This window comes from Harpia harpyja, chromosome 17 (genome assembly GCF_026419915.1).
Source record: "Harpia harpyja isolate bHarHar1 chromosome 17, bHarHar1 primary haplotype, whole genome shotgun sequence".
NCBI lineage: Eukaryota > Metazoa > Chordata > Aves > Accipitriformes > Accipitridae > Harpia > Harpia harpyja.
This window is the reverse complement of record NC_068956.1, coordinates 9,338,407-9,364,109: the sequence shown is the minus strand read 5'-3', so window position 1 is coordinate 9,364,109 and position 25,703 is coordinate 9,338,407. Positions and strand designations below refer to the sequence as shown.

Here is a 25,703-nt window from a genome sequence, read left to right as displayed (position 1 = left end):
AAGTGCTGAGCCCAGCTTACGTTTGATAGATTGCTGATGGATTACAACATAAAGAGCTTTATTCCTACTGGAGAAGGAGATAATGGATAAGCTGAGCATGAGACATTGCTCACGGCACTAAAGGCAGGAGCTGAGTGTTGGAAATAATGTAGGAATCTCTGCAGAGGAACGTCAGTATTCTCTAGTGTAGTACTAGGTAGTACCTCATCGTAACACAGTTATTGACAAAGCAAGCTAACATTGGTGGAAACCTATTACGCACCTCTGCTGGAAAGAAATGGTGCGTTTAGGTGTGGCTTAGCTGGGCTGAGATTCGGTCAGACATCTCATCTAAACTCTATCACTTTTCTTAGTCAAGCCAACCTCTGTTCTACACCAATGAAAGTCGGCAATGACTCTTCCTAGGTGCAGGAGAGAAATTCTTGTTCCTTAAAATAGCTGTCATCATGTGTGTTGTTTCACCTGTTGCTGTCAAACCAGGGCAATGTTTGGCTAGAAATACTTGTTTCTAATTCAGATTTATGTCTCCAATGCTGTCCAACACTGCAAAAGCCAAGACAGAGATGAGACATGATGGTGTGTCCTGTGTGCTTCATAAATAAGGAAATACAAATGCAACCGAGTATTGCATGGGAAAAAAAGTTAACATTTGCTGGAGTGTATATCCTGTGTTAACTGTCTTAGGTTCATCTTTGCCATGGTTTGCAGCTAACAGAAAACCTCGACTTGTAGTAAGAGATAGTACAAATGCCAGCTGCTCCAAAGTTTAATAACTAGTTTCCCCTGAAGAGAAAGATAACAAGCAGATTAAAATGGACTGCTGTGGAGGTAGCTGGACTGACTTTATGTAACCCACTCCTGTGCTCTGTAATTCAATTCTTTTGAGACTGAGAGATTGTCATTATTGAGGTTCACAAGGGCATGTAATATATAAATCACATCTACTGTAGCAAAGTGATAATTTCTTTTGATGAATAGAAGGTAGCTATACGTGAGTGAGAAAAGTACCATGTTTTCCTGTGATTTTTTACAATTTGAACAATTACATCAGCTATTATTGCAGAAGTGCTGCAGGAAGGAAATTCAACACTATGCTAGCTGTCTGCATCAGACCTTGTCTTGATCATTGTGTCACAGAGAGAGATTTCTTCTCCTTCAGCATCAGGAGAATAGGTAAAGACTAACCATGTGGCTCTTGCCAAGTTTCAGGGCAAAGTAACCTTTCCTTTTAAAAAACACTGATCGCTTGCATAATATGTAGTGTACAAAGTGATCCATTCTGTAACTGCGTTGGCTGAACTAAAATCTTGCAGTAAGAGTGATAGGAAACATGCACTTTAAATTGGACTGTTTGAACTGAACCTCCTATATTATTGATTTTTAAGAGGAGAATGGGTCATTACAAACATCTAGCCTGAATAATGACGTGGCAGGTGAGACTGCCAGCTGCTATATTTCACATATAATCCAGAAGATGTCTGTTTAACCTTTCTCTTGCTGTTCCCCTAAAGCAAGGTGGATCAGCAGCACGATAGGTTTTAAGTATGCTTAATCGATAAAAAGAACATTTATCTCCAGAGCCTGTTCCTTGTCCTTATTTCTCTCTGTCTCTGATGCTGTATGGTCTATCTGTGGATTGCCAGAGGACTTACTGAAGAGTGTGGGTTACTTTAGACGCAGATGCAACCTCAAGTGTACTGTATAGACTCAGCTCCTGTCTGTCCAATGGGCAAAGCAGGGAGGTCTCCTGGAGGAGGGTTGCTCTAAACCTATATTCCTTCACTTTTGCTTCTGGCCACCACTCTAACCATGGTACAGGTTAGATGGACCTGTGGTGTGACCCTCCAAGGCTGTTCTTGCATCCCTTTGTGTGCTTTGCAATTGCAGTAGCAGGAACTGCCCAGGCTTACTGAAATACATGTTAGAGTCCATCTCCAGTATCTACGATTTGCCTTTCAGCCCCAGACACAGGGATATCGAAGGAGAGATACTGGGGAGCTGTGTTTCTCAGCAACACCCCAACCTTCCCACTTACACTCTGTTTTCCATAGATATATTTATGTGGTATTTTGCAGTAGATGTGAACTCACTCTACCCACATACTAAGCCCACTTTGAGTGAGTCAGCTCCATCAAACAAGCTGAGTACCTCTGGTTAACGTGCTACTAAGCCTGAGAGGTTAAGAGGGGAAGGTTAACAGCTCCAGTTCAGTGCCAGCCAAGGACCTGTGGTAACAGAGGGAGTGTGTGTCCTCCTGCATGTTTGTAGACATCCCCAAGGGGAAACAAAGTTAAGACAAATCCTTCCCTGCTTTCATTTCTAAAAATTTCCATGCTCGAGTTTCCCACCCCTTCAGTACTGATTTGCTCTGTATCTCATACTTGTTGTAGGAGTTTTTGTGTGCCAATAAAGCTGGCGACCGAAGTCGTTCCTGGCTCACCCTCATATGAAACGCTCTGCTGGAGAGCAGTTTCCTTCCTCTGATGTCCCTCCTGGTAAAACAAAGCTGGTTTCTGTGACACGGTGACATCCAGCACAGCAGCTGCTGGTAACGAGGTGATTTTGTTAAGGATCAGAGAGGGATGAGAGCTGGGCTACCTTGCTGCCATGTCGCAGAGCCTGCTGGTGGGACGTAGCTGTGCATGCTGATCAGGACTCCCTTCCCGGTAGGAGCCACGTAATATACACGAGGCAGGTAGGAGAGGCAACTGCCACCCAGGATGCATTGCAAAAATGTAATTAATTGCCCCAAGGGCTTTGGAGGTGGGGAGATAACTTTCCCAGGCTCAGTCTTATTACACACACAAGTAATGGGTCATACACCTTGAGCGTTACATGTGTTCTGGGTCTTTGTATTAGAGTAATTTCTGAACTTGGGTTTAGACAAGCCCTCTGTGCTAAGTATTGTGCAGAGATAAAAAGAAGTATTTTGAGTGGACTCATCCAATCAAAAAAGATAAAAAGGTGCCTCAGCAGAGATGTTTGCATCTGAACCAGTCGCTAGTCAGTAACTCTTTGACTGTAGTCTTACTGACTATAAGTGGGGCTCAAAAGGAGATGTCTGCATTGTAGCTCAAGAAGAATACAGCTTAGCCAATGCTGAAGGTGTGTTTCCTTAGTGGGAGAAACCAGCAGCTCCACCAGCTGTGGCTCGGATGCAGGCCTCCATGTTAATGGATGGTTACAGTGTGAGCAGGTCTGCAGCTCCAGTGCTGATGCCCTCACTCACCCAGGTGCCAGGGGACAAGGGAGCTCTCTGGGACAGGAGGGCCAAGGTAATCTCCTACACAGTGCTCCTCACTACTCATAGCCCTACAGATCAAATGGTTTACGGGGGCTTCTTTGGATATTGTGCTACTACTCCACAATGATCACTTTTAAGTGCTTCTCCAGCTGTCCTTGGCTTCCTGCTGCCTTCCCTGTCTGCTTCTGAAGTGTTTTTTTTCCCTCTTTATCCTTCTTGCATGCATTCAGCATGTGCATACAGTCCCACTGAAACCATACAGCCCCCACCAATACCCTTCCACCACTCCCATCTCTGCCACACCATGAACATGGTTCTTTTTTTGTGCAGTAGCACTTTATAATCCAGCTGTTTAATTCCAAAAGGCAACCTAAAGTTTATGGACATGTATCCTGAGTAAGAAAGGACTGTAACACTCACCAGCTTCCACAAGATTTCACTCAACTGCCAGATATCAAAAGATATATTAGCAAAATGCAAAAGCTTTTAGGAGGTAAAGTAGTATTTGGGAGAATTAGGGGCTACACACCGTCATCTCAGCTCTGTTCTGGAAATGGTGCAAAACATCCCCAGGTCAGGAGCAAATCCCAGGGGCTTCACTCATAAAAGCGGTACTTGCTTACCCCTGGGCATAGCAGTAGCTCAGTGATGTTCATGGTTTCACTGAGTGGAAGGACTTTATCTGTGTTTCACCTTCGTGCCAGGGACAATTACGGAGATGACTTCATGTCATTCACTGCCTTTATGCAGGCAGTGGGAGGATGCAGTGCTGGGCACAGACTGTAAGATCCTGAGCTGACATGATGCAGAAGCACTGTGAGTTTACTGTTACTGTGGGAGGAGGTATATTGCTAATGGCAGCCTCTTGACCTGCCTTAGTCTAACAGATTTCATGTGGCTCCAAGCCATAGTCCATTCAGCTCCAGAAAAATACAACTTTTAGGCTGTGTCATCGTTTTTTGCAAACACACCTCAGAAAGCAATAAGAGTCTTGCTGTGCCCATATCAGGGAAGAAAATTAATCATACCTTTAGTGTTTATGCAGTAATTTCTCCATTTTACACCGCTTTATTATTAGATGATGTATCATTTTATTACAATATCCATCTCAGCTGTGCTTAAGTCACTTGTTTTGGTGTCTCTAAGTTTCCGTATACCAAATGGGGAAAATAATTCCTTGGCCTCATGCTTTGTCTGTGTTGTCTCCCACTGGAGAGAGTTCAGGGTAAGGAATGACTCTTATTTCATGTATTAAACAAGTCTGGAAACCCAGTGTTGACTTACAAGAATTTCTAATGGTTCTTTTTGAGTGCTTTCACTCCAAATGTTCCAAATTCTTGAAGCAAATAGTTTTTAAGTGCTAAAAAAAATTCTTGTTTCCTGTCAACATTTCAAAACAAGAGAACAACTGGGTTTTTCTCATGCCATTTTTTGGTTTAAAAAAACTGAGATGACATTTAAGAGAAAATGAAAATGTTCTGTTTCAAAACCAGAGTAAAAATAAGAAGCTTTTATTTTGACATCTCCTGGGAGTGAAAATCAAATTTCCTCTTGCTAAAGTATTTTCCAATAAAATCACTTTTGACATAATGCTAACTTTTGTTCTATGGAGTGGAAGAAGGGACTGGCATGAGGGTGAATATATTGAGTCCACAGGGACTGAAATTGTCCATAAAGTTGGCTTAGGGAATGAGGCATTGCTGGCATGCAAATCAGGATGTGTAGTTTTGGGGTTCTAATACATTTTTTAACAGATTGCTCCATACATGCTTTTCAGTTTAACCCTTTACTGATAAGCAATGTGATAAGGAACATTTTATTGTTAGATCCTCAGATAAGCCAGTCTGGCATTTCCTAAAGCTCCCAGCTCCAGCCTGCCACTGAAGGGGTTATTTTAGCATCCTGCAGAGGAGTTTATGGCAGCTGATGTTGCTGAACAGCACAGAGACATTTGCCTTGATTAGGCAGAATTTGTGGCATTTTCATTGGGCTCTGAAGCTGATGCGTAGGAGAGTTTCTTCTGCACCCGCTTGGAAGTGTGCATGTATGTAAGTGGCTGTAAATGAGAGTGTCTCCATTCCCTATGCGACCTTATGCTTGACTTGGATTACTTTTAGCAGAGTGCATGTACACACACAAATACACACGCGCGCACCCCAGCCCTGAAGGTTTTGTCTCTTTGATGCAAAAATTTAGTCCCGTGTGATAGCAAGCAAAAGAGTAACTGAAGCAATAAGATCAGCATAGGGATGTCCAGCTGTCTCTTGTCATTGCCATTTCATATCACTGCAAATGAAGCGATTGGTATCTGCTGTTGCTCACATTGCTTTGATACCTGAGAGCCATAGTCAGAGGCTAAGAACATGCCAGGTGCTGCACAGATCAGTGCAATTAGACAGTCCCTTAATGACAGAGCTTAAAATATACACATAGGACAAGGGACAACAGATAGCTACAAACAGATGGGAGGAGGACTAGGGAACCATGCAGTGGGACTGCAACGGTCCACCCACTAAGTGAAGGATACAGCTTACTAATGTGTGAGCTTTTCTGCAAGTGCCATGTCGAATGGAAGAACAGCCACTGAATCTGTGTGTGTGAGGGTGAACAATGCCCAACCAGGAGGAGTATGAAGAGACTTGCCTGAATGCCAAACAGATGTACGATAGAGACTGATATAATGAACTTATTGGAGCGGTGAGTGAGTTCCTTAACAATGAACAAGGAATGATTTGGGGATGGGCAGTGAAGAGCTTTGAAAATAGAGACCGGCAGTTCATCTGATGTGACAGAGAGCAAAGAAATGTTAGAAGGGTATGAACAGAGAGGAACACCTGGGCAGAGCATTGGGTTAATGCAATGACGATTGCAGCAGTATTCTGAGCTGTGTGGTTACTCACGAAAGCTGGAGAAAAAAGGTCCTGTAGTGGTGGCATCACTAGAACTGACAATCTGGGAATATCTGTACAATAGTCTAACAAGACTGGACTTTAGAGATGCAAGAGACTGAAATCCTACACCCTATTGTGTGTTTCTAGAAAATCAGTTCTAAATTGCTTGTTCTGAAATCAGGGACTTTGGAAGTCATCCATATTGTAATAAACCCTGTCCATTACTTCAGAACTTAGAAATTATTTGAGAACTGGAGCCCTATTGCATTAGCTGCTGTACAGGTATAAAGTAGTATGGAGATCTTTAATGGCAACTTTTTTTCCCCATTGCTATTTAGTTTTTCTTGCAGTTTTCAAGGGGAATTGCTGGGGTCGTGTGTGGAAGTCAAGGAGAAGAAAGGTACAGAACAAATGAGAAGAAAGATGGAGGAAACATTTAAAGGACAGAAGTGCAAGGAGAACAGATGAAGATACTATGTGGCTATAGGGGTGGAGGGACTGAAAGAGTCAGCAGAGAGGAAAGAGTTCCTTTTCAGAGCACAGAAAACACCCTAGTGAGTTCAAGTGGGACTGTGGGCCCTTGCTTTCACTGCTTGTGCAGCTGCTCCTTCCAGCTTGAGTGGGTTGACTCCTCCCTTGTTATTCCCTTGTGCTGACTGTAGAGCATATCTGAATAGCAAAGAGATTTGCAATTAAGAGAAATGCTTCAGAGAGCTAAAAAACCTCTCATTTTTGCTGAATATATATTTTGTTGCATCTTTTTTCTTTTTTTTAAAGCCATTCAATTAACAATTAATAATTTTCAGGGTGGTCACCTGCTTTTACCAAGCACTGGAGTTTGATCCCTAGGTCTTCTAGCTAGCAAATAAGGCGGCAAGGAGCCTGATTTATCACTGCTAAGAGAGCTGTTGCCTGGGTACTTTCATACTTCTCCACTGCTGAAAGGGAATGACCTAAAAAAAAAAGTGAAGTGTTTGTAAGCAAACACTTTACTTTTCACCTGAGAGATCTCAACTACACCTCTGCTCCATCCATCCTTCCCTCATTTTGCGCATCAGGCCTGGGTCAGAAAGGCTGGGGGGTAGCAGATGGGAGGCTGACTGTTGCTCAGTTTGGAAAGCAGCTCCTAACATTTGGCTCACACCTGTCAGCAGACTCCGTATACACTTGTTTATCCTCCTCTGTACCATATGTTTCTATGTAAAATCAGTTCCAATGATCTATTGCCTTACTTCTATCACTCCTATTATGGTCGTAACTGAGCATTTCACAGTCGTTAATGCATTTACCCTGACAGGGTCCCTGTTGCGTAGGCATCTAATATCACCCACTTTACAGATGGGTTAGCTGAAGCTCAGATCAACAGCTCCTCAAAAGTCTTGTTGAAATCAATGGGAAGGAGACACATCTCCAGGAGATGGGAGTTTGGGAGAGCAAACTGCATGCTCAGTTTCACTCAAGGAATTTGCAGTGGAGTGAGGAATTCCTCTTTTGGATCCTACATGGATGCTCAAAGTGCTGGACCATTCTTGATTTCTTGACACAGAGCTGTTCCCTGCCTTTGCAAGACGCAGCAGACCCGTGGTTGCTGGTGTCCAGTCTTTTTACATGCCTTGCCAGTAAATCCCCATCTCACAATTCTCCATGTTCTCACCAAGGCCTGGAAGAGATGCTGTCCTCGGCAGAAGATTTAGTTAAAAAGTTAGTTAAAAGCCCGTTGGCCCAATGTAGTGCCAGCAATCAGCTTAAAAGTGTTCTGCCCAAATGAGAAAAGTTAATATAGACAAAAAAAAAATGCCTCTGCTGCTGTGGAGACTGCTTCTTCTGTTTCCTCTATTCTTTTTATTCTTGCTTGCCTCTCAGAAAAGAACTTCTTCGCAACCCTTCAGATTTAAAGTCTATGTAGGAGAGGGTTTTTTAAAATGTACTGTACGTACCTATCAGTCACCTACTTATTAATTATAACTAAAAGCATGATTAATCTGTCATGGATAAGGCTGCTAAGTAACCCTAATCATGCTAATGCATTTCTGTCACTTATACAAAAGGCAGCATTATTATCAGTTTTTACATCCGTGTATACTAAAGCCCATATACACAGCAGCTGCAGAGCACTGGTAACCTTCTTTCTGCCACAGATGGGACGAGGTTGCATCATGGATATCTGTATTGCCCCCACAGTGCCTGTGCAGTGATTTATTTCCTCAACACTAGTAGGATTTAATGATGTTATCTTTTGCAAATAACTTCACCTTCTAGAATGGATAACAACTACAGTTATGAAAAGTATTCCCGGGGCCCATAATGACTATGACTGAAATTCCTCTGTGGGAGGGGTCAGCATGAAGACCAAGGTGCTACTTAAGCCCTGCAATGAGTGGGAGCTAAGAGATGCGTAGGTCTTATACAAGTGTGAATGTCTAAGGAAGACAATTCTTTTGATACTGCGGAGCATAATGCTTTCTCTTTTGTGTTCCTTTTCTCTGAATATTCAACTGATCCATTTTTTAATAGCCTAGATGTTGGAAAGTTTATTTCCAGGTGCCAAACTCAAAATATGTAACCACACCTGAAATCCTTGTGCATCCATCCTGTCAAGAAGTCAATGGGCGGATATGCTAAATCACAGCTAAGCTACACTGTTTCACTTTTAAAATGTTCTGAAGAAAAGCTTTTCACAGAAAGAAGTTTCAAAACTGACACCTCCAGAAGGCTAATTATACCCTACAGTATTAGGAGCAGAAGACAGGTGGGTCACCCTTTGAAGGATCCATTCCACTGATGCGTGGGTGACCTGCTTAGACTTGATGCCCTATTTCTGGACAGGTGAACTATGAAGAATACAACCATTAGGCTCATTAAATATATAAATTGAGGAGAAAAAGCCTGACTTCAAATTTGTCTTTTTACACCTAGCTTTCGGTTAGCTTTTTAGTTAAATAAGATGAAGTTTTATGTAAGAGTTTTGGTGTGAGCTGCCTGAAACTAAAGAACTTCACTGCAAGATGATGTCTGCAAGATGTAATCTGCATCCCTCCCGTGCCGCATGCCTCAGTGACCCAAATAAAGAAACCATTTTGGTTTTCATCTGAATAAGTGCCTTGCTGCATGCAGGCAGGGTCTCAGTCAGTAGGTTTCTGAGCATAAAAATTTATGAAAGAGTCCCAGAAGTTTGTATAGGGTAATAGTTTTTTTGTTCTAAGCATTGCAGTAGCCAAGTCACAGTCAGTGCATGGTGGGAAAGTAGAGGAAGATTGGTAAGAAAATATAAACTGCTCCAGAACAAGTGTTTGTGTGGCTTTTACAGTCCTTTGCTTAGCTAACTTCCTTTTTTATTGCTCTTTAGTCATCACAGTTTGGTGCAATGCCGTCCACAGTAAATTGTTTGTAGCCATTCACATGTATTATAGTGACAAAGAAATTTTTAAAGTCACCATTAAATCTTGGAATGCTGTCCTTAATATAGCAATTTCACTCTTTTCTTGCAAAACTGTGCTCCCCTACCCTTTCTTATTAATAAACATGATATTCTTCTGTTTGTTTTCCTTTCATTCTGCACAGCTGTACTTTTCTCTTTCATCAAGAGACAGTCACAATTTTGTTTGTCACACTGAAATACGGATTTTTTCTTCTTTATTTATGAATAGCATGCTCGGATTTTCCTTATGGAATAGAAATTAAAACAGCACTGACATTTAGAATATAAAGAAATTGTTCCAACTGATTATAGTCATGTTAAAATGAGTCACGCACTTTTGGTCCAAACTTCCTGACATACACATCTATATATATTAATCATTGTGACATCATTGAAGGACTATTTTTACTTTGGTAATAAAAGCTTAATGCATTTGTCAACTTGTCAAATTATATTTAATCCAGTGAACATACAGACAGGTTAGGAAATACATTTGCTCTCAAATAATAGCAGACCTCAATTCTACATGTCTGAAAATGCTGCGCATGTAAAGGCATGTAAAATATTTGCAGTTTTGAAATATAAGTGAAAAGCACACTGTAAAAACACAAAATGAATGAGTTTTACCGAGAACAATTAAACTCACCTGTCAACAAATGCATGGTGTAGTACAAAGATAGGATCATTTGCAGAGCCTTGTACTTGGGACATGGAACCATTCATGTAGATGTGAAGTGCGTTATGCAAACCACTTTGAGATATGTTTGATATTGCAGTCCGTGGATCAGCAAAGCCTGTATATTCAAAAGGAAATCATATGCTGATATGACAATGCGTATAACGCTTTTTGCAGTAAGACTCAAGATCAAAGTACCTACTTTCACTTCATTTACAGCCAGCTTTTTAGACAACGGCTTAGGAAAACATGTAAAGGAGTGCTAATATATTTCAAAGGCATAGCAAAGATGAAATTAGAATAAGCTAAATTAAAACTCCTGCCATGTAGCTAATGCAGCATGTCAGCAAATGTACTGCTTAATTGCTTTATATTTTTAAATTTCTTTGTCCATTTTGTCTGGCTGTTAAAAGGCAATGTTATCCCTGCAGACATTTATGTGTGTACGTTTATTCATGTTGAGAAAATTTATTCACTTTATTTTCATTTTGATCTCTATACTTATAGGTTCCTAAGATAAAACAAGCTATTCTATCTTATCATATACTCAGTCATTTAATATTGTTTGTCTCTATAGAACACTTTTTGTTCTTTTCTTGATAGGAGCCAACACAATACAAGATATAATCCTTACAAAAGGATTTGGTAAATAATCAATAATCTTCCACAGTCAGACTTGTAGGATGAAAGTCTGTGGATTGCTGTTATTTTGGAGGACACTTAAAATATGGGCTTTGAGAAGAGGTCACAGACCAACCCCTAGATAGCAAATACTAGAAGATGAGTCTCTCCATGAGTGTTTATTTTGGTAGCCTGTCCATACCTCATCTCTGATGTTGGTAGCCCTTCTCAGCATCCTGACAGCCAAGCTTCCTCCCTACTTGTAAGGACTCCTAATAAAAGTCAACCATCTGATCCTTCTCTGGGATTTTCCAGGAGAATAAAAGCAGAAACATATGTTGTCCTCCCAGTCTATTTCTTAACCTGATGCTAGTTCTACTATTTAACCCACACTACAAAACCTCTCTGTTCTCTCTCTTTGATTTGGTTCCTGAAGATGTCTTGTTTTCACAATTTCTGTAAGCTGTAGGATGAGGAAGCATAGTGGAGACATATTAAAACATCTTTACAATTTAATAATCAGATAAAAAGGGCTGTGAACAATATGCTTGTTGTGCTGATCCTCAGTGTTTTCCCAATATTGTTGCAGTTTATCAAGTCTGCAAGGTAAGGAAAAGAAAGATCACAGCTCTTCTCTTTGGGAAATGCCTCACGCACTGTGAACACTTGCTTTACTTACTTATTTGGACCAAGAACTAGCATTTGAATGAGGGTCAGCAATATACTTTTGAAGTGAATCTCCCAACAGTCCTGTTTCATGCTGCGACTCACATCACAGAGCAATGTCTGACTTTGCAATCTGGATTCCTTTTGGAGGAAACCTAAAATGTGCCAACGATCAGTGGGTGTTTAGTTCATAGGACTGAACTAGAGCTAGTGTGAAAGGACCCCTTCCCTGTCAAAACCCTCATGTATAACATGGAAGTCGGGTCCTCAGTACCAACTGTTTTGCTCTTTGGATTTGTTCCTCTTTGAGCCACACAAAGTATTAATTAAGATGTGGCTAGAGATGCCTTATGGGTAGAGTCATACTCTGTGAACTTGGAAACCTGAGTTTTAGACACCACTGGGAGTCTCATCTTCTGTATCAAATGATTGCATCGCTTTGTCACTCTAAATTCCCTCATCGGGCTTTGCCTTGTCTGTTAACCTCTTCAAACAAGGGAAAAGCATTTGGCATAAAAACACTGCTAATTATAATAAAGATCAAATCATAGCTGTGACACCTAGGAACCAATATACCATAATAACCATCCATCTTTCTGATTGTAATAGTATGACAAAGATTTTGAGAAATTCAAGGGAAGTCAGAGTAGAAAACATAATCAGGACAGTTGGAGGAGGTAAAGCTGGCTTATGATGAAAATTGTAAGATTTCAGGCTGGAGTGAGTCTGGATTTAGGAGACAAAGAGGAACATGTTAACACCTACAGATAACAGCAGGTTTTGAATAAATTAGATGTTGACTGGGATTATTGAAGACACTGCATGGTGACATAAACAGAAGTGGGCAGAAGTTCTCAAAGGGAAAATCTTGCCCACAGAAATTTGTCTGATGGTGAATGCTATGTCACTTAGCTGTCAATCAGGGGAAAGAGCAGACTAAAATATCACCTATGAAGAATGATGTACATTGACAGTCTGGCGAGAACTCACAGGAACCGATGGCAAGAATTTTGGCCTTTGCTGATGGCCACAGTGCATGATCCTTGGGATCAGTTGATGCAGCAATACTAGGAAATTTCTGTGAATATTAAATGGAAGTGATCTATATGTATATCATTCTGAAGCAACTCTTCCACTTATATTCAGCTGCTTTATAAGTATGTTTAAGGGGAAGATAAACTTTATGCAGAGTCTAGGCAGAAGGCTAGATGTTTTATATCACACTTGGGATACTTCTTAAAATTTCTTGATACATTGCAAACTCTTGATCTAGTAATTCATAAAAAAATATACAGAATACGCATTTTGGCTCTGGACAGCTTTTCATGGAACATCTGCACATGAGCCATTTATCTTAATAATCAAAAGCTCTGTAACTGGGACAGCTTTAGCAACCCCACCCCCCAGGTCCCAGTTAACTGGGGTGCATTCAGTCAGTGTCAAAGGTGACATCATGTTTAACCATGTGCATGAGAAGTTCTAATATCTGATTTCTTGTTATGAAAACTCCATATAAATTGTAAAGTTAGCAGGAATAAAACCATAATGTGGTGTCACTTAATTTTATTAACCTGGGTCTTATTCTTTTCTCTCAGACTTTTTAATAGGTGTCAGTACAATCAGCTATTCGGGATGACATACTATGAAATGGGGTAGAGACAATTAAAAAAGAATATGTGAAAACATGAGAATTTTTTCAGAGTACGGAAAACTTTGCTGAGGTGGCTGCAGTAAAATCACCTCTACAGCAAATGTGAGGCTACAGATCTACAAGCACAGTGAGCTGAGATAAGAGCTCCCTGCCTCTAGATAGGAGAAGTCCGCTTCCTCCACCTGCCTTGCCCCACGCTGTGCCTTCCTCTCCCATGAGTTAACTGCACCTCGTCACTCCTTCTGTGAACTGATTTAACTCACTGCTCTGGCAGTAAACTACCCTGGAGTGTGGGATGGCAGGTTTTTTCCAGGCTACTGAGATACAGTATCTCATGTAAGGGTATGATGAGAACCAGTGTAGGTACTGAAAAAGGAGGGAGAGCAACTGGCTGTTGGATGTAGAAGACTGCATAGGGAAGCAGGACTGCCGCCGATGGCAGTGAACTGTTAAATCATCTGGCCAGTATAGGAAGCTGTAGCATTCAGACATCCTTTCAAACCCTCATTTAATTATGGTGCATTAGAAACAGCCATTAGGGCATACATCACTGAAGTGAATGGAAGTTCTACCAGTGATTTCGATAAGAGAAAAATCACATTTTTAAAAGATCATAAACATGATTCTGCTGCTGCTCATAGCACTGTAAAACAGTAACAGTGATGCAGTGGATTTGAAGTAGCTTCACTGGAGCCAGGCCAAATTAAATCTGATGGGGATTTAGCCCAAAGTTTATTATAGGAGGAGCTAATGACGCCACTCAAAACTAAGGCTGCCTGACAGTTTTTAGGATGATATATAGGTGGTTGTCACTGAACATGCAGTTGGGTCAGGTGTGTCTTTTAATAGAGTATTTAATTATATTAACTGTGGGTTTTACAATCTAACAACAGAGACCACAGAAGTCCGTGTACAATCAGTCAAGTGCAAAGCTTTATGAATTGAAAGCAGGTAGTGTTTTCCTTGGTTGCTCATTTGCCACTGACTGAAGTAAGTACACTTAGCAGAGGGTACGCAGGGCTCGGAGAGCATTAGCAGTGTTCAGTGCTACAGGAATGGAGGAACCATTCCAACAATCCTATCTCCGCTGATTATCTTAATGGACTGCTCAACATCTGTGGCATCCCTAACAACACTGAGATATTCATAACAGTTTTACAGATGTTTTTTTAACTGCAAAACTGTTTTTCTTACTAAATAAATTTTAGTTTTGTATGACTTTATAGGCCAGTGGTTAGGAGAGCTGGGACTTTAAAGGTCAAATTCTCCTTTTTATGTTGCACGTTGAGGGGATCAAGTGCACCCTCAGTAAGTTTGCAGATGACACCAAGTTGGGAGGGAGGGTTGATCTGCTCAAGGGTAGGAAGGCTCTACAGAGGGATGTGGACAGGCTGCATTGATGGTCCGAGGCCAGTTGTATGAGGTTCAACAAGGCTCAGTGCTGGGTCCTGCACTTGGGTCACAACAACCCCATGCAGCGCTACAGGCTTGGGGAAGAGTGGCTGGAAAGCTGCCTGGTGGAAAAGGACCTGGGGGTGTTGGTCAACAGCCGGCTGAATATGAGTTGGCAGTGTGCCCAGGTGACCAAGAAGGCCAACGGCATCCTGGCCTGCATCAGAAATAGCGTGGCCAGCAGGAGCAGGGCAGTGATCGTCCCCCTGTACTGGGCACTGGTGAGGCCGCACCTCGAGTCCTGTGTTCAGGGCCCCTCACTACAAGAAAGACGTTGAGGTGCTGGAGCGTGTCCAGAGAAGGGCAACGAAGCTGGTGAAGGTCTAGAGCACAAGTCCTGTGAGGAGCGGCTGAGGGAACTGGGGTTGTTCAGCCTGGAGAAAAGGAGGCTGAGGGGAGACCTTATCGCTCTCTACAACTACCTGAAAGGGGGTTGTAGCGAGGTGGGGGTTGGTCTCTTCTGTCAGGTGGCTGGAGATAAAATGAGAGGAAATGGCCTGAAGTTGCGGCAGGGGAGGTTTAGGTTGGATATTAGGAAATATTTCTTTACTGAAAGGGTTGTCAGACATTGGCATAGGCTGCCCAGGGAAGTGGTGGAGTCACCATCCCTGGAGGTATTGAAAAGATGTGTAGATGTGGCACACAGGGACATGGTTTATTGGTGGACTTGGCAGTGTTAGGTTTATGGTTGGACTCGATGATCTTAAAGGTCTTTTCCAACCTAATGATTCTATGATTCTATGTCTGAGTCCAACTGGCTGATATATTTAGTTCCACTCTCCCTGGGGATGATTTTTTCTTTAATAAGGATTTCACATTTTAGAGGATTTCAAGTGAGATAGATCCACCTACTTTAAAACAGGAAGGAAGATATAAAGAATTTTAAGGCCATATCCTTGCTGGTCTTTGAAGTTAGTTAGTGATGTTCTTCTGGCTTATGTTCATTGATTTTTTCTGCCATTGGCAATCTCACAGGAAATTTTTCAGGGTTAAATCTTACATATTTTCTCAAGCAATCTTATTACTGTAATCTCTCTAGAGTGAGGTAGCTGCAAGGGCTGCAGAATTTGGCCTAGGGGGCTATAGTAAATGAAAGTTTGTGATTATCTAATTTAGACCATGTCACCATCTAGTTTTTTTCTTAAAATGACTCTTGTAGACCTTCACTGTGGGCTGGGCTGAATAGTCTTTCTAGTTCTCTAGTAATGACCCTCTGCAACTTGACAGCACTTTCTCAAAGTGCAGCATAAATTTACCCAGAGGTTGAGGTTTGAGCTGGGTGAGGAATGCTGGCTGTAGGCTAAAACTTTTTTAATTAGAACTTTTCTGTTGGCAAATTTAATTTTGAATAACCATTTTTCATTAGCTATATGGATAGCTATGAAAAATACTGAAAAAAATTTTCCAGATGAAAATCTCTCATTTCAGAAGAAAAGGAAAATGTCCTATTAAAATGAAATTACATTTTGAAATGTTTGATGTTTTATTCTATTATTTCCTGACAGAACAGCAGTAAGAATACATAATTGTGACAGACAGTGGAATGCTATGACATGGCTTGACTTGATACCATGTGTCATGAGTTAATTAATGAATAATGAAAGTAATACAGAGTTTTAGAATTTTTTTTTTTTAAATCTTTTTTTTCACTTTGTGCAAAACTTAGAAGGCACTGATTTTCATTTGGGGTTGCCATGAATAAAATAATTTTGAATGTGGAATTTGCTCATAAAGAAAAATAAATTCCAAGTTTTTCAGCCATCTCTTATTCTTAGGAGGTAGCATTCAAGGTGTCACACCAAACTGAACTGCACAAAGAAGAAACCCAACTATTTCATTTGCAGTCAGCTAATCCATTTCTGATCTCACCTGATGCTTATAAACTAGAACTGTTCTCTTCTTGTATCCATGAATTGTCCAATGAAGCCAACAGTGTTCCCCGGTTAGGGCACGATTCAACAAATCCTATTTAAAATAATTGCTTCCACTTCAAAGGGCAATGTGCAAACTGCTTTTAACCTGTTATTTTTCAGTCAAAGCAGACACTGGCCTGTCCCAGAGTGAGAGGGCAGCTCATGCGCTCAGCCTCAGGGGGTTGTTGTTTTATCGAACAATATTGACCTTTGCTGTTTATGGCCGTTGTGGTCACCCTTCAGTGACATAATTTCTGTCACTATAGCAGTGTTTTCTATTAGACAAACACAGATTCAACCTGTGTTGTTGGCATCTGCTCATAATGATGCTGATACCTATCCCTTTGAAGGGTAAAAAGGTGTTGTCTTTGCTCCAGTGCGCTCAAGCACAGAAGAGCATAAAATTTTGCCCGGAAGGGGTTCTCCTATGTGATCGGTTCTTCTAATCACAGGTGTTTTCCATTACAGAATAAAACTGAGGAGTAAATCTCACATTGGTGTAAATCAGGAGCCACTCAATTACAGTCACTGGCTTGGTTATGGTCATCTTTTATAAATCTAGTGTAACTCCAGTAAAGTCAGTGAACTTTGGATTTACTTTGGATCTGAAAGAGATTAGAATTTGACCTTAGGTGTATTGGCACAAACTTGAGTAAACAAGTAAAGAAGGATTGAAAAGCTTTTTGCTTAGAAAAATAAGTAAATGTTAGGAACTATAGAGTGTTAGCAGGTTCATAAGAATGCCACCACGTAGAAGTGGGCACTGGCACAATAAATGTAACCTGGCAATTTAAGCTTGGCATCTGTACACAACAAAAAACTAAGCAGGCCATTTGTAAGAAAGGAGTAACACAATGTTGTAACACAGTATGGGGGGGTTTTTGGCAGTAAAGCTTGTTTAAAAACTTTCCACCAACTTTTTCAACATTAGCCATGTATTCTTGGCTTCACATTGCAGTTCACAGTCTTGTTAGCTAAATAAGTTAGTTGACAGAAATGTTTGTGGTCCTGTGGCGTAAAGTTGATTGCTGAAATAATTCAGGTTAAAAAATAAAATATCTTCAAAGAAAAAAAAAAACCCAAACCACAAAAAGCTGTCTCAGAATAACAGTGTGTCTGATGGAATAAGCTCCATCTCCATAGTAATATAGATAAATGCCTACTGAGCCACATCCAGCTTACATTCAGACAGACTCATCATCAAAAAAGCCCCTTATCATGGAACGCTGTGGACACAGTTTCACTTCAGTGATCTCTAGCTTTAATGAAATATTGTTATGGAAAGAAAGGTAACATCACTCTGTTGACCTTTACTCTCTTCAATATCAGCTCTTGAGCACTGTAGATCTCCTTTAGCTAGGCTATAAAGGTTAGACAACAATATAGGATCTGGTAATTGCACCGGGAGTTGGACTATGAGCAAACATGGTCACTTCCTTAATGGAATTTCCCCTAGAATAGAGAGGTTCTAATGTGAGGTGGCTTGGGTTTTTTTTTGTTTCATGTCTGCAGAGATTCTAAGGAGGGGACATTCATTGCCTCAGTCTTACCCTACTGAGCTTTTCCTCACTGTGCCTTAGCTTCCCAGGCTCCCTCCACATGCATCCTAGGACTTGCAAGGGTCCACCTTCACTTCTAGGAGAAAAGGTGCTGCTCAGTCTCTTTTCTTCCCTTTCAGAATCACATAGGAGGGATCCTACAGATGGCCTGAAAGGGCTACAGTGTGTGTCAGGGAGGGCACGTTTGGATGGACTGATAAAACAGGCATGCTCTGCCCCTGCCTTGAGCTAACTGGATGCATCCAGAAGCTGTGCAACACTATGACCAAGATAATATAGGCTGCTTCTGTAGCTACCTAAGCTGTACAGCTTCTGAATCATATCTGACTTGCATACATCCTCAAGAACATGTAGGTTTTTTCCCTAGTCTATTAGAAGAACTATCTAAATCACATGAAAACCATTAAAACTTATTGGTGGCAACACTGACATGTCTTGTGTGCCATTTGGAGGGCTTCAAATGGCCACAGTGGTGAGCTGGAGCTTCATAACCTCAGTTAGGAGAAAGACGAACACTCTTCAGCTTCTGAAGGGTTGTTACACAGAACAAAAGAACTCACTTGGAGGAAAATTTGATCCAGAAGAGCTCTTTTCAGATGCAGTGACATTGCCATTATTCAGATTAAAGCATGACCCTCTTCCAGTGTGATTGGCAGATGACACTATGATATTAACAAAGACCAGCCGTTACTGTGCTTGCTAGCCATGAAATTAATGTGACAAAGAGACAGCAATAGAGAAAAGGTTTGATAGATTAATCATACAAAACTCTGTTTCTGATTTTAGAGTTAAAATAACTTCTTCCAGGGTCTTTGAGAACTGTAGGTGCTTTCCTGATCATTGTGCAATTCTGTCTAACATCTATTTTGTTGCTTTTTTTCAAATAGCTATGTTATTTTCAATAAGAAAATGTATCCATTTGTATCAAAAGGGTATACTTGATCTATGACTGTTTAGCTGCCAGTTCACACTTAACATTGACAATAAGCAGGTTTTGCCCTTTTTCTGCAAGTACTCACTGAATTATTGTTGTTTAATGAGCAGTCATGATACTGAAATTTAGGCTTTGTGAGTGAGCAGTCCATTTTGACTCTGCTTCTCAGTAAACCCATACATGGCTGTGCATAACTTCCATAGACTGTGCCTTTGCTTTTGTTTACAAAACTAGCAGCATGATTGTAGACCCTCATTATTTCATGACTTGTTTACTTCAGTTCCCCTTTCTCTACTCCTCCTATTCTACCCTCTTCATTTTTTCACATAATTTATGGAGAAAAATGTGAGCAAGCCTCTACTTAATTATGACACCTTTTTCTTTCCCATACTTCATGTGGTTTCTGTTTTCAAAGGTAAAAAGCACTGCTATGTCCAGAGCTGGAGTCAATTAAAGTCTGGATTCTCTGTTGGCTTCAGTAGACAAATTCCACAGTTTTGACTGTTTTTAAAGCAGAAACTGGTTCACTTTTTTTTTTCTCAAGAAAGCTTTTTGGTATTCCACACTGCATTAAGAGTAATACTGAACATATTAAAAGCTTTGCTTTCTTATCCTCACACCCACTCCTATATTGCATTGTTTTGGCCCTTGCACAGTTCCTTGCAAGCAAAAATCTCTGGGACATCAAAAGTAGATCATATCTGATTCAGATGATATATGATACTCTAGGAATATTTACTGATAAACATATAATGTGTCATCCTTGTTTATTAGCAATTTAGCAAGATGCAAAAAAGATTGAGTAGACAGATAATTAAGAATAACTGTTCCTTTTAGCAAAGAACCCTTGTTTACTAACAAATTAGGAACATTCAAAACAGGTTGGATAGTTAGATAATTAAAATAAATAACTAAATTCTTTTGGAAATGATACTAAGGGTCATTTTTGAGGTATGACTTAATCCCTAATCCTTAGAGTTTGGGGAGAAGTCTGCTATGGAGTTCACAGTGGCAGGATGTAGACATAACACGCCAAATGGCAGCATCTTCTCTCACCCTTGTTGTCCAGCCCGGCCTATAGAAGACAGTGGATTCCAGGGCAAACCTGTAACCCACATGGACATGGTTATGATCTTGTGTAAGTACATTATTAGATTATCTCCTTTTATGCAGTGCTACATTTCTTTGCTGTGCATGGTGCTGACTATAGCAGGAGATAATATCTCCTAACAGATGGATCTAGGGTCTGATCTAGTCTATAGTTTCTATTGTCTTATCAAATGCCTTTAATGTGGTTCTTTCTGTCTGTTGCTATTCCAGGAAAAAGCATAACTTTTTCTTTCTTTTTGAGTGGTGCTGCATGGAATCAGTTCAAACTGCCCAGAGTTTAAAGACTCTAACACCAAAAAGAATCAATTTACAGATGGAAATGGCATAATAGAATAAAACATGTTACCTTCCAAAGTGTTTCGGAAACTGTAATTGGCCATTTTATCCATGGATCCAGATTCATACTGAGTCAGTGATAGGCAAAATTCAACTTCAGCTGAGGATGGGAGCCTTGGGGTCCTTGATTTATCATTGTTCCCAGGATTTCGCAGTATAGGCCCCTCACTTGTGGCATTGCATAAAGCCTGTTGGCTGTTGTACTCTTCAGATTGAGTACAAATTACCTGTATAAAATACTTTCTATTAGCAGAGCTGCAATTGTAAGAAATAAAAGCAAACAAAAGAGGTACTTTGATTTTTTTTTTAAAGGAGCAAAGAAAATGTACAATGTAATAAGATTATTGCAAGAATATATATTAATTTTTAAATTTTCTATGTACAATTTTAATATAAGCTTGGTTATTTCATAGAAGACACCCCTCGACTACCACGCACATTTTGAAATAACACATTAGTCTGTATCTGAAACTACCCGTGTGGACTAAGGCATCAATTCTCATTTATGCCCTTGAAAACTCACTGAGGCTAAATTCAGTGTTACCTACCAATGCAGCAGGACACAAACGGAGTAAATATGCTGCTGCAGTTGCTAAATGGAGGCTTTTTGGCCTCAGCAGACTACTGAACAAAGACATTATCACAGATTTTTCTCCCCACACAGTAAGAGGGGGAACTGTTGACTTGGAATATGAAAAAAAAAATCTTTTATTCTGAAAATATCTGTCTGTGCTTTGTCAGACTAAATGGGCACTTAGTTTCACTATGTCTTGATGCCATACATACAAAATGGGAAAAGATGCTGCTCTACTTCCCAGGAATGTTGTGGGGATGAACATGTATCACCAACTGAGATACTGTAGTGATGGGTATTAGTAAAGGACCTGAAGCAGAGAGATGGATACAGATATTAAATACTGTCAGAATCCAGCATCATTTACACAAATGTTCTGGGTTCACAGGCAAAGTCCAGTTACCACGGCATAACAAGTCATTATTTGTCAGATGCTCTATAGAAGCTGCCAGTCCATTTTGAGACTCCTGGAAGAGCAAGGTGGTTCAATGTAACTTCAAATGATACGCAACTAATTTTGGCTGAGTCAAACTCCTTCACATTTGCCATGGGTTAAATGTGCCCACATAGACTGTAAGTATCACTCACTATGGTGCTTCTCAATTTCTTTTTAAACCACAGTAACTTATTTGTTACCGAAGGACATGGGTCTTCTGATGACCATGAGCTTTTCTAGTAGCTCTCACTGCATCCCCTGCTTGACCAGAGAAGTGATCAGAATGAGAGGGAGGATTTTTTTCATATTCTGGTACAATAAACCTACAGGGAGTTAGTACAAGTACTAACTCATATTTCTACTTTATACTCAGGAACTTGCCTGATGTGGAGTCAGGATGGAGGATGGAGAAAAAATATGATGACAAAATGGCAAGCAGAAGATCAGACTAGAGGGTTTGGTGGGTGTGTATAATGGTACCGTTGATGGGTCTATGAAAATGAAACAGAGCAACAGTGGCTCAAAACTCCCAGAAGTTTTTTTGTATCTGTTTGAGGTGAGGCTGAGGGTCTGAACCAAAATTTCTTTCTATTGTTTTGCTTTTTTTATGAAGAACCCGCCAAACCAAATAAAACTCCAAACCACCAGGGATCCCATCAAAATGTAGGACTCTGTTGTTAGCAGGTAATCAACGTGGTTAATGAGAACTTTGTGTGGAGAAAGAACAGGTCTCGTTATTGAGTGAGACATCATGGGGAGAAAACACATAACTGAAAACTCCAGACTTCTTTCATCCTGGAGGTGTATTTCTATTTCATGGACTGAAACAATGAACAAGAAAGTGAGTGTAAGCAATCATATCTGCTGTGAATGGTAGGGAAGAACATGAGATTCTCTGTTAGTGAAGGAAATGAGTGGGACATTCATTTCACCAACACTAGCTGTGTACAAATTGCCAGATTGAAGCAACACTTTAGGACGACCTCTGCAGTCAATAGAGAGAGGCATCTCTTGAGTGTGATTCAGCCCTCCTAAGCCAGACGTCTGGTAGGTGAGATGTACTTCCCTCTAGGGGTGCCTAACTCTCTCCATTGACTAAGTCAATGAAAGAAAATTTGTAAAAAAATCAATGCAGAAACTGTCTCCAGACTGCAGTTAGCAAGGGAAGCAAAATTAAGAGTGTTCAACTTAATGCTCTGCTTCTGCATTAGGATGGGATGAATCACACCCTGGAGGCACCGATGTGCCTCTGAAGTGACTAAAGACAGAGCCAAAGGCAAGTTTCTGTGCTGCCTAACTAACTTTTGAATGAGTGGAAGGAGATGAGATGAATCCTTTTCTAAAAGTGATTTGACCAAAAATTCACAGAAAATGTATGAAGGAGCTGGTGATATAACCCAGATTTCTTAAGAATCTGGAGTTCTTAAGTGAGGCGTTTCCTATGAATAAATTATTCTCATCTTTTTTTTGAGGAGATAAGAAATCTTAATCGAGAAATTTATCCTTACAGACTGCTCTATTAGCTGAAATCTGCCCTAGTCTGTTAAAAGTACTAAGGTGCCCTTGGAGGCCGTAGGTAGTTGTCCAGGGGAGAGTTTCATGTGCACATTCCTCCCAGAAGCTCGCCGAGTGGGTCAGTATTGTGCCTCTAAGAAGTCTCTTCTAAGAATCCCCACTGAGAAGTGAGAGGTAGCGACAAGGAGAGACCTACAGTTAAAAACACAAAGCGTAGCTGTGGTACTGTTTTTATGATTGTTTTGTGTTACTGAGTTTATTCCTGTTAGAAGGAAAATAGGGGGATGACTCAGGCTGAGGGAGATGCTCTAGTCGTGTCTTTGTTTATAAAGAATGCACAGACCTCTGTCCCTAGAAGTGTACTACTGAAGAAGGCAAATATGTCTTGGCTGGTGAAGCTCAACCCAAGTGGATCACTTGGCTCAGAAACTACATGCATGTGGATTTTCTTTTTAGCTCTGTTTCCTATGGACCTTATCTAGGTCCATATCTTCTTCTGGCTCCTGTGCCCTGTCATCTCCTATCTTTTCATCCTCTCCCCACCGCCCTGGGGATATATCCCCTTTGTGTCCTAAAGAGGAATCACATGCTGCCTTCAAGACTGGCTTGTCAGATATTCAGACAGGGAATCTTCAAGCATGAGTGCAAATATATCTAAACAAAGGGACATTTCCCCTTCGTTCTGTTTATCCATTTCAGTGGGATTTAATGCAACTGTTAATGTTATGAGGCTTATAAAGGGTTAGAGTGCTAATATTCTCTTTTTTTCCGTTTAAGTCTCAGTATACTGTCTGATTAACTGAATTCATCCTAAACAGAAACCAGATGCTACAAGGCATCTGGTAGTTCATGGTCAAGAAATGCCAACGTAAGGGGCAGGAATGAAAATGCTTATTTGTGACCTTCTGCTATTTGTTCTGAACTAAAAATTAAAGTCTGGCCATAAAATTAGCCAGGATGATTTTCCAGAAAGGTGCAACTTAGGTAATACAAATTATGGGTCTATCCTGAAACTATAATTTGCTGTTTTATCAATCATGTAATGTGCAGGTGGTAACAGAACATATGTTAGTTAAATGGTTCTTTCTGGATGTAATCTGCATAAAGCACACACAAAATGGGTCACATCATTGCCTTCTTTCTGTTCAGCAAGAGGACTTTCTACCAGAAACATGCTGTGTTAACACATGATTTTTTTGTTCCCTTTCAGAACAGTCCTGAGCAAATTTCTCAGTTCACCCTGGCCAAAGCTTCATATTCAAAGGGCACCCAGTGCCTGCTCTCCTGCATGCATAAATTCACTGGCTCCCGGGGAATTATTAGGAAGATACTCGGAGGAAAAGCTTATGTAAGTAGTTAGCAGAGCAAATGCCGGTAGATGGCAGTCCAGAATACGCAGCATCGCTCCTGGGCCTTGTAGAACCCAGCAAAAAAATCCCTCTGTGCACTGCAGTTGAGATCTTTAGCACAGCTCTTGGTATCGTTTCTTAGAAAACAGACTGTAAATGTGCGGAAGCGTTGCTGCTGTCTCGCACCTTTTCGCAAATGGGAAACCCTTTTGCCTTTTAGTTTGTAACTGCTTGCACAGACCAGACCCTGCGCCTAAATAAAGTGAATTGCATTACAGGAGTCTTCAGCAGTGTTCAGTCCTTTGTCTGCTATTTTTCAATTCAAAGCTTTAGGGGTTTTGGTGACAAATTCTTTGTGGTTGCTTTGGACTTATTAGATCTGCGCTCACAGGGACATGCAATACATGTAATATATACCTCAACAGCTGGAAAAAGGTGATGAATGATTTTCTGTGGTATTGAAATAGCTGCTCATTTACAAGTGATCTAAGTTCCTTAGTTTGCTGGGGAAGTATGGCCGCTCAAAGGGTTAATCCACACCACTGCTTCCTTTAGAGCTGGTACATTGCTCTGCTTCTCTTCTGAGCCCACCAGGCAGGAGTCTGCCCCCAGCCAGAAACTCTATCAGCATGTTTTCATAGTTAAGTTCCAGGTTAATATAGCCTAAAAGAGCCACTTCAGACTACAGCCAGAGCAGCCACGACTTGCTTATCTGTGGCACCCATCCCAGCTCTCCCAAGGGTGTGATGTGGGCACTTCATGACCCATCCCCATGTCTCCGTTTGTCCTACGTGAAGTCTGGACTCCTGAACTGGAGCCTTGGGTCCCATTGTGCAGCCAAAAGAGATTTTGCACTGGTTCATTGCCTTTCTCTGTCTTTCTCCACTTATTCTCACACCCTTGCTTGGGAACGGCATTATAGTGCAGCCCTCACACTGGATTTAAAACATTTGGCAATTGTAAAGAGGTTTAATCTTTACTTTTTTGGCTGCATTACGGCCTGCCATAATCTAATCCTAATTAAGTGGCATTCAGAAGCCATTTACTCACCAAACTGGGAAAATGCAAGGAAATCCCCAAATAACCTGCAACAGAACAAACTGTACTTTGGGAGCTTGCTTTATAGGCAGAAATTTAAAAGGTGCTATATCTGTACCAAACCAAAAGGTTTTTAAGAGACTGTGTATATTTGTATCGGGTTCTTCATGTACTCCTGAGTATTAGCAGGAATGGAAAGGTAAAACAGGCAGAGGACTGAAAGAAAAGAAGAAAATATGGAAAGCAAAGCTTCAAAGAAATTCTAAGAAACATCTTTGTGCAAGGATAAGGTCATTAATTATCTTTCTGACCCTTACAGT

The 25,703-nt window shown here is 40.7% G+C and overlaps 1 protein-coding gene across 2 annotated transcripts in view; it reads right to left on the bottom strand.

The window, feature by feature from the left end:
- The window catches only part of TYR (tyrosinase), a 50,670-nt gene that overhangs the window by 19,074 nt on the left and 5,893 nt on the right, over nucleotides 1–25,703 (bottom strand). The window contains exons 2-4 of one of the 2 annotated variants that reach the window (XM_052812658.1): nucleotides 20,482–20,698; nucleotides 10,200–10,347; nucleotides 6,512–6,804 (exon numbers count right to left, since the gene is read on the bottom strand). In XM_052812658.1, coding sequence (XP_052668618.1) covers nucleotides 6,696–6,804; nucleotides 10,200–10,347; nucleotides 20,482–20,698 — 474 coding nt within the window. In that variant the 3' untranslated portion in view covers nucleotides 6,512–6,695. Of the gene's footprint in view, nucleotides 1–6,511; nucleotides 6,805–10,199; nucleotides 10,348–20,481; nucleotides 20,699–25,703 lie in introns of those variants that run through there. The other variant, XM_052812657.1, reaches the window with a different exon arrangement.